This window comes from Trachypithecus francoisi, unplaced genomic scaffold, assembly GCF_009764315.1.
Source record: "Trachypithecus francoisi isolate TF-2019V2 unplaced genomic scaffold, Tfra_2.0 Contig00663, whole genome shotgun sequence".
NCBI lineage: Eukaryota > Metazoa > Chordata > Mammalia > Primates > Cercopithecidae > Trachypithecus > Trachypithecus francoisi.
The window spans coordinates 52,348-68,992 of NW_022680806.1; the positions used below are offsets into that span (position 1 = coordinate 52,348).

The window sequence follows — 16,645 nt, forward strand, 5'->3', positions numbered from 1 at the left end:
ACAAGGGGATAAAACTATAAATGAAAAGGGTAGCATTATAGGACAAATAAAATATATTACTACTAATATAAAAAATTAAGTTTAGATCAAGTTTTCTGACAGCCAAAGAAAAAGAAGAAACATGTTACTTGCATTACTTCATAGAAAAAATATATATAACACACTAGTTTTTTCTCTTGTTGCCCCCCTCCATTTTTTTTTTTTTTTTGAGACGGAGTCTCACTCTGTCACCCAGGCCAGTGTACAATGGCGTGATCTCGGCTCACTGCAGCCTCCACCCCCAGGGTTCTAGTGATTCTCCTACCTCAGCCTCCTGAGTAGCTGGAATTACAGGCGCCTGCCACCACGCCCAGTTTATGTATTTATTTATTGTTTGTATTTTTAGTAGAGACGGGGTTTCACCACGTTGGCTTGGCTAGTCTTGAACTCCTGACCTAAGGTGATCCACCTGCCTTGGCCTCCCAAAGTGCTAGGATTACAGGCGTGAGCCACTGTGCCAGGCCTTGTTGCCCTTTCATATGCAAACAAGCTTTAATTGGTACTAAGACTTATGTGATAAATATTAATTATGTAACAGAAACCCTCATTTAAATGATGACATTGGCGAGCTTTTCAGGACATACTGTGCAGGTACTGTTATTCTAAACACTGTACAAGTGTTTAAGTGTCTTGAATCCTCCCAACAGTTCTGTGTAGTAGGTAACTTACTAGGCATTTAATACAGGAAGAAGTAGGCAAGGAAAGGCCGGGCGCGGTGGCTCAAGCCTGTAATCCCAGCACTTTGGGAGGCCGAGACGGGTGGATCACGAGGTCAGGAGATCGAGACCATCCTGGCTAATACGGTGAAACCCCGTCTCTACTAAAAAAATACAAAAATCTAGCCGGGTGAGGTGGTGGGCGCCTGTAGTTCCAGCTACTTGGGAGGCTGAGGCAGGAGAACGGCATAAACCCGGGAGGCGGAGCTTGCAGTGAGCTGAGATCCGGCCACTGCTCTCTAGCCTGGGCGACAGAGCGAGACTCCGTCTCAAAAAAAAAAAAAAAAAAAGAAAGTAGGCAAGGAAAAGCCATATAATTTGCCCAGGCCCATAAAACTGGTCAGTAGCAGACTAAGCATTCAAACCCAAGAACTCTGGCTCCAAAATACGTGTTTCAGGATACTCTATAATACGCTATGAAAGCAATATTTATTTTCAAGTGTTTACAAGTAATATAATAGCAGATGAATTAATATTATCTATGACTACAAATAATAATCGCTGAGTCTTGCAATGTTTTAAAGTAAGATTTTATACCTATGCAGTTTTGGAAACCTTTTAGTAATCTGAAAATTTGGTTTCTCTAAAGAAATTCACCAAAAAATATTCATTCATCCTTTCAACTATTCATGCGTTCGACCAACACTAACTGAGTGTACAATACATGTCAAAGAGTCTGTTGGTTGGTCCAGGGAAACATTTTTTTTTTTTTTTTTTTACCTTTGAACTACACAATCCAAAAGTAACAGTCTGCAATGAATTTTTTCAGGAGTTTGCTTTTCTATTATTCATTAGAAAGCCTCCCCCTCCCCACAATCTGAAAAACCTTAAAGGTGACACACCTGTTACTTCAGAGTACCTTGCTAAAGCACAGCTATTCGTGATGCTACTTTCAAAGGTACTGTGATACATAAATCATCAAGGAATGTTTAAATTCTATTCAATATGACTCAAGTGTTTGTATGTTTATTATTACAGATTCTAAAAATATATGCATGTGAGTTTAACTTTTAGGTCATCATTTTCACATACCATTACATTAAAATATTCCATTTCTGAACGAGTTCTGAAAGAAAAACCTCTTCCAATAAAATGATACGTGAATAGAAATTGTAAGAATTGATTTACTATAAATATTTAAAAGAGAATGGATCAAACTTTCCAAAGCCCACACATGCAAACAAAACTAAATTCCAAAAACACATTTCTTCTCTACTGGATTATTCCAAACAACAAACAAAAATACTCTCTAACAGTTTCCATTTTAAAATTGAAAATGGAACAAAAGTCCCTTGAATCTCACATTCTTCTTCACTTGTTACCCATTCATTTCTCTACTTCCTTTTGCAGTCAAAGTTCTCTCAGGAGTTGTCTGTGTTTAGCACTACAGTCAGGGTTCCATGGCAACCAGCTGAAACTCCTCCTTGACAAGGGCACTAATCATCATCTTTTTTTTTTTTTTTTTTTGAGATGGAGTCTCGCTCTGTCGCCCAGGCTAGAGTGCTGTGGCCGGATCTCAGCTCACTGCAAGCTCCGCCTCCCGGGTTCACGCATTCTCCTGCCTCAGCCTCCCGAGTAGCTGGGACTACAGGCGCCCGCCACCTCGCCGGCTATTTTTATATTTTTTAGTAGAGACGGGGTTTCACCATGTTAGCAGGATGGTCTCGATTCCTGACCTCGTGATCCGCCGGTCTCGGCCTCCCAAGTGCTGGGATTACAGGCTTGAGCCACCGCGCCCGGCCCTAATCATCATCTTAATCAGTCTTCCAGCAGCATTGATACAGTTGACTATCCTCTAGATTAGGCTGTCTACACTAGTTATTTCCAGATAAAGTAATCACTGCTAGTATTCTTCACAGGGAGATAAGAAAATTAGAGATTTTATCCTCCTTCATCCTTAACCATTTCACTAAAACTGCTATCATTACTTTTATAGAAGACTGCCAGTCTTCTAGACTGGGTAGAAGCAGTAAGTACATTGGCCTTCTCAAACACTGGTGTAATGACCGGTTCTTTTGAGGTGTTTTTTTTTTTTTTTTGAGACGGAGTCTCGCTCTGTCACCCAAGCTGGAGTGCACTGGCCAGATCTCAGCTCACTGCAAGCTCCGCCTCCCGGATTCACGCCATTCTCCTGCCTCAGCCTCCCGAGTAGCTGGGACTACAGGCGCCCGCCACCTCGCCCAGCTAGTTTTTTGTATGTTTTAGTAGAGACGGGGTTTCACCGTGTTAGCCAGGATGGTCTCGATCTCCTGACCTTGTGATCCGCCCGCCTCGGCCTCCCAAAGTGCTGGGATTACAGGCTTGAGCCACCGCGCCCGGCCTTGAGGTGTATTTTTTAAATTTTCATTTTTCTTTACTTCCTTCACATGCAAGGGATGATCACTACTTTAAAAAATCCATTAAAAAGCCAATGTTTTCTAATAATTCTACTTACAAAGAATAAAAAAATTATTGTGAAATTCATACTCTTCTTCATCTCAATTTATTTACTAATTCAAAAACCAATTTGAACTACCAACATATCCAAAGAAATGTATATTCCCAGCTTTAAATAAAAAAGGTAATCAGCCGAGCGCAGTGGCTCACGCCTCTAATCCCAGCATTTTGGGAGGCCAAGGTGGGTGGATCATGAGGTCAGGAGTTCAAGACCAGCCTGGCCAAGATGGTGAAATCTTGACTCTACTAAAAAAAAAAAAAAAAAAATTAGCCAGGCGTGGTGGCGAGTGCCTGTAATCCCAGCTACTTGGGAGGCTGAGGCAGGAGAATTGCTTGAATCAGAGGTTGCACTGAGCCAAGATTGCACCATTGCACTCCAGCCTAGGTGACAGAGCAAGACTCCATCTCAAAAACAAAACAAACAAACAAAACAAAAACAGGTAACCAGGCCGGGCATGATGGCTCACACCTGTAATCCTAGCACTTTGGGTGACCAAGGCAGGTGGATCACTTGAGGCAAGCCTGGCAAACATGGAAAAACCCTGATTCTATTAAAAATACAAAAATTAGTTGGCGTGGTTGTACACGCTTATAATCCTTTGGAAGCTGAGGCATGAAGATCACTTGAACTTGAAAGGTGGAGGTTGCAGTGAGCTGAGATAGTGCCAGTTCACTACAGCCTGGGCAACAAAACTAGACTTTGTCTCAGAAAAAAAAAGCAAAACAGGTAACAGGTAATTATGACACAACGCAATACGTAAGAGCTGATCTAGAAAAAATTATATCTGAGCATGAGGAAGACTTTATGGAAGAGGCAAAAGACAAGAGGAGCTCACCAGGCCAAAACAAACAAACAAACACACAAACAAAAAACAAAACAAAACCAGAAAGAGTAGGAGAAAACCATTCTACATAGAGAATAGAATGTGAGCACAGGGATTCTACATAGAGAATAGAATGTGAGCACAGGGATTAGGCAGTGGCATCAGTGTTCTTGGGAACTTGAAAGGTAAAGTGTAAAACACATGAAAGTAAACATGAGAGAAGAATGCTACACTAAATTGAATGCTACGCTAAAAGGGGAGCTCACTGCCTGCAAGCAAGACTCTTAGACATGGGGTCACAGTTGGATTGTGCCACAGTTTTAATGTTTCACTTGAATTAAGTTCAAAAACCATGAGCTACATACAACCTGAAAGAACTGTGAAATTACTTAAAGGGAGAAAACACTTTTAAAATACCCGTATGTCTTATATATTGTTCAAATTAGCATTATTCTGATTAGATAGAATTTTGTTGAAAATAGAATGATTTTATAGAATTTTTAGCAAGTATCTATTTCTAATAGAAAAGCTGGCCGGGCGCGGTTGGCTCAAGCCTGTAATCCCAGCACTTTGGGAGGCCGAGACCGGCGGATCACGAGTAGGAGATCGAGACCATCCTGGCTAACATGGTGAAACCCCGTTCTACTAAAAATACAAAAAACTAGCAGGGCGAGATGGCGGGCGCCTGTAGTCCCAGCAATTGGAGGCTGAGGCAGGAGAATGGCGTGAATCCGGGAGCGGAGCTTGCAGTGAGCCGAGATGCGACTGCACTCCAGCCTGGGCGACAGAGCAAGACTCCGCCTCAAAAAAAAAAAAAAAAAAGAAAAGCTGAGTGACCACAATATTGGGGTGTGCTCCCGAATTAGAAAACCATTTATACAGAGAGTATAGCTCATTAAAAAGAGTCCAAAGAATCCAAAAAGGGCATATAATTGCCAGGTAAAACTGTCAGAATGAACCCATGTCAAACTGTATTTTAAGTGAGTATTAATGTTTAAAACCATACACCAGGATAAACTCTACTCACTCATTCGGTAAACATTTATTGAGTTGCTACTTATTATATGCTAGGTCCCTTCCTAGGCAATGAAAAACACAGTGACGACAAAATCCTACTCATAAGCGCCAAGTAAACAAAACAACTAACAGCAGAAGCAAAATATATAGTATGTTAGAGAGGAACAACTGAAACAGAAAAAGGAATGTTCATGTGCAAGAGGGGCAAGGTGGCGAAAATATTAGGATGACTAGATAAGACCTTGCTGAGAGAGTGGCTTTTAAGGAAAGAACTGAAGAAATGGAAAGAGTAAGCAAGGAGGATATCTAAGGCAAAAGCACTCCATACAGAGTCAACTGCCCAGTACAGAGGGATGCAGAGTGTGTTCACAAAATAGAAAGAAGTTCCGTGTGGCTGCAGCAGACTGGAAAGAGGAGAAAGGCAGAAGCCTAAGTCAGGAAAATAAGAAGTCTGATCCTGTGGTTCCTTTGGAGTATTAGGAGAAAATTTGGCATATATTTTGAGTGAAATGGGAGGCAACTAGAAGTTTTTAACCAAAAGAGTGACATAATGTGACATGTTTTAATAGGTTCACTGGGTAAAGAATTGACAAAAAGAGGATTAAACATGGAGAAACAGAAAGACCTATTAGCAGTCTATTACACTACTCTAGATGGCCAATCAGATGATAGTGGAGTGGCTTGGACATGAAAGATGTGCTGGGTTTCTGGATATATTGTGAAGTTAGACCTGATGAGATCTGCCAACATCTTAGCTGTGGAGTGTCAGAGATGGGGTCTCGGGGAGGAGAGAGAGAGAATGTGTGAGTCAGAGAGGACACCAGGGTTTTCGGCAGAGCATTTGCAAGAGTTGTTATTAATGAACAACAAGACTACATAAGGGGCAGGCAGGAGGAAGAACATCAGTAACCAGATTTTGGACCTGATAAATTTGACATACCTAATAGCTAATCAAGGAGAGATGTAAGTAGACAGGCTGATATACAGGTCTGAAATTAAGGAGAGAAATGGGCTGGAGATATAAATTTGAAAATCATTAGCATATACAAGCTGGTAAAAGTCAGAAGATAAAAGCTCAAGAACTGAGCCCTGGGTCACTTTAATCTGTGAAAGGTAGAAGACGAGGAGATGTAACCAAAACAGGCTAAGATGGATGGACTAGAAAGTCAGGAGGAAAATCTAGGCCAGAGAGTGAGATTCTGAGAGCCAGTGAAGAAAGTGAAAGTATTGTTGATAGGTTACACAAAATGAGATCTAAAAAATTATATCTAGATGTGTTACAGTGAAAAATCAGTGACAACATGGAGAATAACAATTCTGGAGAGTGGTGAGAGTGAAAATTATGGCAGTGAGTTCAAGAGTGAATGGAAAGGAAACTTGAGTCCATGAGTACAAGCAGTTTAATTTTAAGGACATCATGCCCACGTGGCATTATCATGCATGATCTAATTTTCTTCTTGTTAAACTGTATTTTTCAATCCTTTCATAATGATTAAGGATTAATTACATGGTGTGTTTTAACACCTTAATAGTTTTTAAAAATTACATATATATGGCATTTTAAAAGCCAGACAAAGGTAATAAATAACATCATAAAATTATAGAACTAGAAACCCCTTGAACATTTCTATATTATAAAGCTGGTATCATTTTGCTCGTGCTTATAAATAAAGACCACAGAAAGGCTAAAGGGCAGTATTTCCTACCTGAAAAAATCACCCAACTCTGAGATATTTTACACTCATCAAATATACAAAATGGTTTGTCATATTAAAATATTAATTCTATGAGATGAAAAAAGATGAAAATTCAATAATCTTATTTTGTCAACGGAATTTTTGTAAATTATATCATAGGAAGTCACTGTGGTCAAATATGGTGCCGTGCATGCTGAAATGTCTTTTAAAAGGATAATGGCAGGCATTCAGAGTGCCTCTAAACAGGAGGTTCACTGCATTAGCAGCACCCTGGTTTGGCACAGGAGTCAGCAAATCAGTACTTGTGAGCCAAATTCAGCCCACTGCCTGTTTTTGTAAGTACAGTTTTCTTGGAACACAGTGCCACCTATTCGTTCATTGTCTGTGAAAGATGTCAGAGAACTTCTGGTCCAGAAAGCCTAAAATAGTTACTATCTGGCTCTTTACAGGAAAAAACTGGTCAACTCCTGACTCGGCAGATCAAAGATCCTTGATATAGTTTAACAAGTTTTACCAATGCGCTGAATATTTACATGGAGTCAGATCCCCATGTCATCCCTGGGAATATTCAGATTATTCTGAGATTCAATATTTGAGCACTTGTTGGGGCCCGTGCCGGGGGTAGTGGAGAATGAACAGACACAGACACAAAAGACGAAGACAAACAGAGAACATGGCGGCCGCGCCTAAGGCCTCCGCCTCACTTTATTTATACCCATAAATCCCACGTCAGCAAAAATGACATAATACAAAACAAACTTTCTGCACCAGATATAACCCACTGCTTAGTCTTTGTTTCTAAGTTCTTTCTTATTTTGTCTGCCTTCTTGGCGCCTACTAGAGTTCATTAAAGTTCAACTAGAGATAGTATCCTTGACTACTGGAGTTCATTGAAAGTGCAACTAGCTAGAGACACTGTCCTTGAGCCCTATCTATTCTCAGCATATTATTTTCAATGGCCCCTGCATTTCCCCCCTTTTTTTTTTGTTTTGCCTCAATCTTAGAAAGGCAGCCCATACTTGTTCCTGGTTTTTCTTTTGTTTTGGGATGCGACGGAGGGAGCATCGGATTATTAGGAGAAATAGACTCAATCCAAGCACCCAAAGCAATATACTTCCAGAGATTGTAGAAATCCATGTTTTCATCTGAGTCCATGGATTAAGAGCAGCAAGGCGTTGACCCATCTCCTGCATAGTATAGCTGCTCCGGACAATACATGAATTGTTGTTGAAATGCTACAGAAATATTTTGAGTGAGTTCTTGGATGTCCAAACTAATATTTTTATGGCCTATTAATCTTCGGATTTTGGTCCAATTCTGAGAAACATTAAAAGGCACAGGTGTTACGCAAAATTGCGTGGAATTCCAATCACATTGCAATGTTACTCGAGTACTGAGGACAGTGAGCTGATCTCCAGGCCATGTCAAAGCTTGTTCCACGTTGTCCAATCTTTCGGCAAGTTGGGAGTCAATGTTTCATTGTTGCAGCCACAACCGGTGAGATTGTTCATGCCATTGCTGTACAAATTCAGCATTTTGTATGCCTTGATGTAACGCGAGCCCCGCCACAGCCGCGGTGGAGGCAATGGCAACAAGGCTCATTACCAAGGCAATTATAAGTCCAAGAGCCCGACGGGTCCATTGAAGGGAAGTCCAAATATAAGTCTCAAGAGGTGATGCCCCCCATGGTCGCGTAAGGTTGACAGGTAGCCAAATTTCCTTACGAGCCCTGAGGATATAAATATCCCCCGTAAAACTGCGCCACCAAGAATGATTGAGGCAAGACAAAAATGTACACGTATCTTTACAATTAACAATCCCGTATCATTATCCCATGTTAAATGTCCTGCTAACAATAGGTAAGGCTTTCGGACACAAGCAATAATATATCGGGAGACATTCCGCCGTAATTGAATATGAAAAGGGTTATTCGGGTTAGAAAGATTAAGGGACATATTCCCACGAAAGTACTAATGGCATCACCTGCAGCTAATAACTTCCAAAGATGACTTTGTACTTGTAAAGAGTATCTAAGATGAGGCATAGGTGGCGACAAGCCTCCTTCACGCCATACTAATTTCATTACCGTCAGCAACAATACTTTTATTTACCCGGTGCCATCTTAAAGGTATGTGACTAAATTTTGTTTGAAAATCACCGTGCACACTCCAATCAATTACTTGCAACCCATTATATTCTAATAAATCCGGGGCTTAATTCCCCGACAATGTTGCCACTCCAATACTTCAATATTAGGGGAAACCTCTGGAATAGGACAAAAAGGTAAGGAACTAGGAATAGTCTCATTAATATATACAGTATGATTATAATGAAAACTTCTAGTTACAATAATAACAGTATTGGCAGCCACATGGCTATGATTATAGCGAACAGCCCAAGCTTCATGTGATTTCCTGGGACAATGAGGACTATTTCCCATGCAAATTGGAAGTCCTTCCACTCCAAATTGGTATGTGCTGTTTATTATTCCCATTTCCCGTTCTATGTTGTCCTTGTCCATATAGGGGGACGGCATCCAAGTAGTGTCATTGGTGAAAACCTTAACTTCCGCCTCCCCCCAGGCGACTCCCTGATACAAGGTGGAAAGGGAATATAAGTCCAATATTCATACAAAGCCTCACTAGGGAAATAAGTCCTCCGCTGAGACACATCCAACAAAGGAAGAGATGCATGCTGAGTCCAGTTTTTTTCAACAGGGTTTCAATCGCCTTGTAGGAAACCACTCAGGTCCACTCCCTGTAAGGATAAGAGCATAACCCCGTCCCTGTTTTAGAACTTGCCCCTGTGCATACTTACCTTCTTCATTAGGATACCAAACCTTTAAATTATCGACGGGGACTATTGTCGAAGGAGGTGAGGAAAGATGAGTTACAGCAGCGGAGTCCTGCAATTGTCTCCATTGATTCAAAAATTTAAGATAAACAAACAAAACCTTTAAAATCTGATTTCTGGGGGACTCATTTCCCCCTTTTTGTTTTAACAGTTGAGTTTTCAAGGTTAAATTTGCGCGCTCAATAATGGCCTGGCCTTGACTGTTGCCCGGATACCAGTGAGATGTTGAATATTGTATTGCTGTAAAAAAACTTGTAATTTACGAGAAACATAGGCAGGAGCATTATCAGTTTTAAGTATTAGAGGAATGCCCATGACGGCAAAACAAGCCAAAAGATGAGTAATAACAGAATCAGCTTTTTCAGATGGTAAAGGAGTTGCCCATTGAAAATGAGAGAAAGTGTCAATAGTATGATGAACATACTTTAATCATCCAAAAGAAGGGACATGTGTGACGTCCATTTGCCAAATCTGATTAACTTGAGTACCTCGTGGATTAACTCCGGGATGAAAAGATGGAATGCTCAAAGGAGCACAAGAAGGACAAGCTCGAATAAGAGAACGAGCTTGTTTACGAGTTAAATGAAATCGTCGCTGAAGACCAGAACTATTAGTATGATGTAGAGCATGTTCTTGTTCTGCAGCCTGTAGATGGCCGATTAAAAGTGAATCAATCTGAGTATTGCCATGAACTAACGGTCCAGGAAGTTGAGAATGAGAACGAAGATGAGTGATGAATAAAGGAGCTCGACGCTGGCTCAAAGTAGAAGACAATAAAGAAAAGAGTTTTTGAAGAGAAGAGTAGCACAAAGAGGTAGAGTGGCTTGAGAAATATAAGAAGTAACATAGACGGCGTATTGAGAATCACTAACAATGTTACAACTGGTGGAAGGGAAATCAAGTAAGACCATGAGAATAGCAAACAGTTCTCCCTGTTGCACTGAGGGGTAAGGGTAACTGTAACTCGAGATTGATGAACACTCCAATATCCAGCTTTACCATTACTACTAGCGTCAGTAAAAAAGGTAGGGCCTTGAACAGGAAATAAAGATATGGTGAAAGGGCAATACAGAATGTTGTCTGAAGAATGAAAAAATTGGAGACTTAGGATATTGGGTAGAAAATTGTCCGACAATGAGGCACAAGCAACTTGCCAAGAATCAGAAGTAGCAAGAAGATAAGTAATTTGACTATGAGTGAATTGAGAGATAATGAAGGAAGGGTCTCCTCCCCAAAGTTGTCGACAGTGATGCCGTCCTTTGATGATCAATTCAGCTAAACGATCATATAAGTAGCCAAACGTTTAGATGTTTTGTTGGACAAAAAAATCCATTCTAACGGCCGATTTGTTTGATGAATCATACCTGTAGGAGAATGTAAAGTATGAAATAAGCAAAAGGAAAGGGGAACGTCGGGAAGGATATAATATAGATGGGCCTTTTGAAGTTGTTCCTCTACAAGCTGGAGTTCCTGTAAAGCTAAAGGAGTTAAATGACGTGAGCTGTATCCTTCTAGAATAGAAAAAAGATGTTGTAACTGATACGTTGGTATTCCAAAACAGGACGCATGCAATTAATATCCCCTAAAAGCTTTTGAAAGTCATTTAATGTTTTTAAATGATCACGTTGAATTTGAATCTTTTGGGGCCGAATATTTTGCGCTCCCAAGGTATAACCTAAATATTGAATAGGAAAATTTATTTGAATTTTTTCTGGGGCAATATTAAGTGAGTATAAAGAAAGTTGCGTTTGTAAGGATGTAAAAGCATCTTGCTGCTCTTTTTTAGTGGGTGCAGCAAGAAGAATGTCATCCATATAATGATATAAAAGAACAGAAGGATGACATTTTCGAACAGGATCCAGAGCTCGATGAACAAACTCTTAACACAAGGTGGGGCTGTTTAACATTCCTTGAGGCAAAACCTTCCATGATATCGAGAAAGTGGCTGAGAATTATTAAAAACAGGACAGAAAAGGCAAAACGTTCACAATCGTTTTGATCCAAAGGAATAGAAAAAAAAAATCTTTTAAATCTATAACCATAAGCAACCAATCTTGAGGAATCATAGAAGGGTTAGGAAGGCCAGGTTGCAAGGATCCCATGGGTTGAATACATGCATTGATAGCACGAAGATCTGTTAATAGTCTCCATTACCGTTTTTATTTTTTATTTGTTTGTTTTTGTTTTATTTTAATTTTATTTTATTTATTTTATTTTTATTATTTATTTATTTTATTTTTTATTTTTATTTTATTTATTATTATATTATTATTATTTATTTTATTTTTTTAACACAAAGACAGGGGAATTCCATGGAGAAGTATTAGGCTCTATATGACCTAAGGACAATTGTTCCTGAACCAAGTTTTCCAAGGCCTCAAGCTTCTCACATGTTAAAGGCCACTGCTCAACCCACACAGGAATATTAGTTTTCCATGTCAAGGGAAGGGCTTGAGGCTGTTGAACAGTGGCTACATGTTTAAAGATTTTTCAAGAGGATTGTAGCCCATGCGGAACATCATATTCTTGGCAGAATTAGAAACATGAGAATAGACACAAAAGCTCCAAATTGTTGCAATAAATCTCGCCCCCATAAATTTAGGGCAATAGGAACAATATAAAACTGAACTTGGGCCATTTGACCATCTGGCCCTCGGCAATTTAAGGATTGAGAACTTTGATACACCTCAGAGGCAGAACCTAATCCTGTAAGAGAAACAGCAACAGGCCGTTTAGGGCACTGTAAAGGCCATTGATCAGAGGCAATAATAGAAACGTCAGCTCCAGTGTCGACCAAACCCTGAAAAATTTTTCCTTCCACTTCAAGGGGAAACAAAGGTTTTTGTTGAGTTACTAAAGTTTCCCAAAAATATGTTTACCTGTGCTTCCAAAACCTCCATTCTTTCTTGCTTCCGTGAAGGAAACTGAAAATAGGGCAATACAAGGAGTTGTGCAATTCGCTGCCCCTTTTTCAGAGATATAGGTTTATGAGCTTGGGCCATAATTTGAATTTCCCCTTTATAATCAGAATCTATAACACCCAAATGAACTTGTAAACCTTGTAAAATGCTACTACTTCGTCCTATAAGCAATCCAACAGTATGTGAAGGTAATGGCCCAAAAACACCTGTGCTAATTTAACAACTCCCATTTCTGGGGTAAGTTCAACAGTTGTAAAATCGCCACATCAGCAGCGGCGCTACCGGAAGTAGCAGAGAAAAGCTGAGCTACTGAAAATTGGGGTTAACATTGGCTGACTGTTTGCTGATGCTGAACCCCTGAGCTGACTGGAAATTGCAATTGAAAAGGGCTTGTATTGTTGTGGGGCCCCAAGCTGAAGGGCCCCTCTGCAAGTTTCCCGATTTAGAAATGAGAGAGTTACCGTTTTTATCTACCTTAGAGTGACATTCATTAGTCCAATGTCGTCCTCTGCCGCAACGACGACAGGGCTCAGTAGGAAGCTTTTTAATTTCTACTTTAGAGGAGTCACTCCTATTAGAAAACTTACGGCACTCCTTTTTAAAATGACCGTCTTTCCACATTGGAAGCAAACTCCCTTTTTCCCATGAATGCCTTAGATAAAGCTCCAGCAAACAACTGAGCGTTGTAAGCAGCCCCTCCCACTCCTGCACAGGCTCTAATAAAATCTTCTATTTGTAAGTTTCCAGCAGCTTTTAAAGGACGCAACAGCCTCTGACATTCCTGATTTGCATTCTCAAAAGCTAACGTGGTTACCAGAATTTGACCGGCAGCCCCACTACCCACAGTCTTTATTACAGCATCTTGAAGCCGAGCCACAAAATCAGGATAAGGTTCATTTGCGCCCTGTAAAATCTTGACAAAAGACAAGGCAGTTTTTCCTAATGGTTCTACTTTACATCAAGCCTTTAAAAAAAGTGCTTTAACTTGCGATAATGCTATGTCCTCAAGTCCAGATTGAGCCTCTACGGTAGCAAATTGACCAGTGCCTGTTAATTGCTCCTCTGTTGGCCCTGGAGGATTTCTAGCGGCATTACGGCGAGCCTGCTCTCTGGCATCTTCCAGCCACCAACTGCGTAGCTGAAGCCATTGAGAGCGATCCAAAACAGCCTTCCCCAAAGTCTCCCAATCAAGAGGCAAAAACAATTTTCAGATGAAAAGAATCTAAAAGCCCCATGACAAAAGGAGATTGAGGGCCATAATTAGCAATAGCTGCTTCTTCATTCTTTAAGAAACTTAAATTGAAGAACATTATACTGTACATTTATACCCCCTTGAGAAATTGGTCATTAGGACCAAAAGGTTGCCTAATAATGGGGAACAATTGTAAAGGATCCTCATCCTCTTGAGAATCCAATACCTTAATTACAGCTTTGGCAGTAGAAGCAGGAACAGCAAAAACTGTGCCTGAACGAGGCAGCATTTCCACTGACGGTGGCGGTGGGGAAAACTGTCCTCCTCTTCTGCCTTAGGTACTGATGGGGGTGGATGAACCACGGGAAAAGTAAAAACAGGAGTGGGTGGAGGAGAAGGCTGAGGGGAGATAACTGCAATTGTAAAATTTGTTGTAACAATTGAACAACCGGCTGAAGCTCCTTTTGAATTTCTGATTCCTTTCATGAGACACATTATCACGCAAAGGACCTTCTCCTTCAGTTACAGAATTATCTAAAGGAGGAGAAACGGCTAGCGGAGACTTCAAAGACCCCTCATCCCTGCCTTCTTCCTTTTCAGAGTCTGTCTCTAAGAGCTCCAAAGCCTGAGTAATAGTGGCACAAAGGGCCCACAAAGACGCTGACATTACATCGCCGCGCTGATGCGCTTGACGAAGGATTTTAACAACCTGTTGCCATTCTCGCTTATTTAATTGTACTTCAGTTTGATATTGAAACCAAGAGCAATGTTGTTCCACATGAGCAAACAATTTCCGCAAAGTTCTCTCTTTTACATCAACCCCAATAGAAAGTAGAAGCCCTTGTAATAATCTTACATATTCCGAGGCCAGGAACTGGAATTCCCCATAATGAAAGCTTAAGAAGGTCCCCTTAATTAATTCCCGGGTTTTACCCGCTCCTAGGGGGTTCCCCTTCTTGTTCCCCACTACTCACCCTGTGCACCCTGCTCGCTGCGCCACTTGTTGGGGCCCGTGCCGGGGGTAGTGGAGAATGAACAGACACAGACACAAAAGACAAGACAAACAGAGAACATGGCGGCCGCGCCTAAGCCTCCGCCTCACTTTATTTATACCCCATAAATCCCACGTCAGCAAAAATGACATAATACAAAACAAACTTTCTGCACCCAGATATAACCCACTGCTCAGCTCTTTGTTTCTAAGTTCTTTCCTATTTTGTCTGCCTTCTTGGCGCCTACTAGAGTTCACCAAAAGTTCAACTAGAGATAGTATCCTTGACTACTGGAGTTCATTGAAAGTGCAACTAGCTAGAGACACTGTCCTTGAGCCCCATCTATTCTCAGCATATTATTTTCAATGGCCCCTGCAAGCACTCATGCATTGAGAACAAAAAAGCAAATGACATAACTAGCAATTTTGTGGGTAACGTAAAGTGCCAAGGTAGCATGTAGTTTCCTTTTGCAACTCAATAGATATTACAAGTATTAAGAAATTACAGGCTGGGCACAGTGGCTCACGCCTGTAATCCCAGCACTTTGGGAGGCTGAGGCGGGCAGATCACGAGGTCAGGAGATCGAGACTATCCTGGCTAACATGGTGAAACCCATCTCTACTAAAAATACAAAAAATTAGCTGGGCATGGTGGCAGATGCCTGTAGTCCCAGCTACTTGGGAGGCTGAGGTGGAAGAATGGCATGAACCTGGAGGCGGAGTTTGCAGTGAGCCGAGATTGACCACTGCACCACTCCCGCCTGGGCAACAGAGAGATTCTCCATCTCAAAAAACAAGAAATTACAATATGATAATCTAACAAAATTTACTTAAGATGTGTTATCAAACTAAATGTTTTAAATATATTTTACTGATGAAATAATCAGTATACTATAGCTCCTACCTCATTTTTAAAAGAAAGTTTCAAACTACATTATTTAATGAGTATGACAATTTACCTATTTCCTCATTAATGGGATTTTAGACTATCTCCAGTTTTTTGATATGACAATGCTATAATGAAAATTCTTAACATATGTAAGCATGTAACATATATTAATATCCTTAACACACTTTTGTCATACTTGAGATGTTTTATAAACATGTTACAAACACACACATAGAAATACATAAGACATATATGCATGTGTGTGTATGTATGTCTATATGCATGTAGCCTATATATATAACATACAATAGGCCAACGTATATATATAACATACAGTAGGGCAACATACACACACACACACAGATACATATATCAGAATATATATGTTGGCCTATTGTATGTTATATATAACATGTAAAAATGTCCATAACTTGTGTGTATGTGTAAAGTCATATTTCCTGCAGGATCCAGTCTCAGAAGTAAAGCTGATATGTTAAAGGAATGACATATTTGAAATTTTGACATATACTACTAAATTACCCTTCAATAAAGATTCACCAAATAAGTGTACGAGAGAACTTTTTTTTCCCACATTTGCCCACACTAGTTATTTTTAATAAAATACCAATATGCTTTGAAAAACTGTATCTAATTGCTTGTTAATTTGTTTTTCTGATTACCACATAAGACAGAATATCCCTAGTGAAAGTATAAATCATTAACCATGCATATTACCTGAAATTAGAATTCATTTGATAGTATAATAACAATAATCTACTATCAAATATTGCTATAAGCTTACCTATTATACTCTTCACTCTTCTGCATGGGAAACTGATGATTATCAGGTTTTCTGCCTCTTCTTTCTAAATTAATTCATCATCATCATCATCATTGTCACTGTTATCAGCATGTAGGTTTCTTGCCACTTCCATTTTCTTATTTCTGCACTTTCTCATTTTTTCTGCAAGCTGCAATGAAAGTTTGATACTGAGAATAACTGTCATTATTTTAACCAACAGAAAGAACATTTTGTCTTCATTCATTTTATAACTTCAGTCTGTCATAAG

The 16,645-nt window shown here is 40.0% G+C and overlaps 1 protein-coding gene across 1 annotated transcript in view; it reads right to left on the reverse strand.

Moving 5' to 3' along the window:
* LOC117087559 (ankyrin repeat domain-containing protein 62-like) overlaps nt 1-16,432 on the reverse strand; it is a 39,586-nt gene extending 23,154 nt beyond the window's left edge. The window contains exon 1 of the mRNA XM_033217899.1: nt 16,378-16,432. Coding sequence (XP_033073790.1) covers nt 16,378-16,403 — 26 coding nt within the window. The 5' untranslated portion in view covers nt 16,404-16,432. The remainder of the gene's footprint in view (nt 1-16,377) is intronic.
* Between the last annotated feature and the right edge of the window lie 213 nt (nt 16,433-16,645).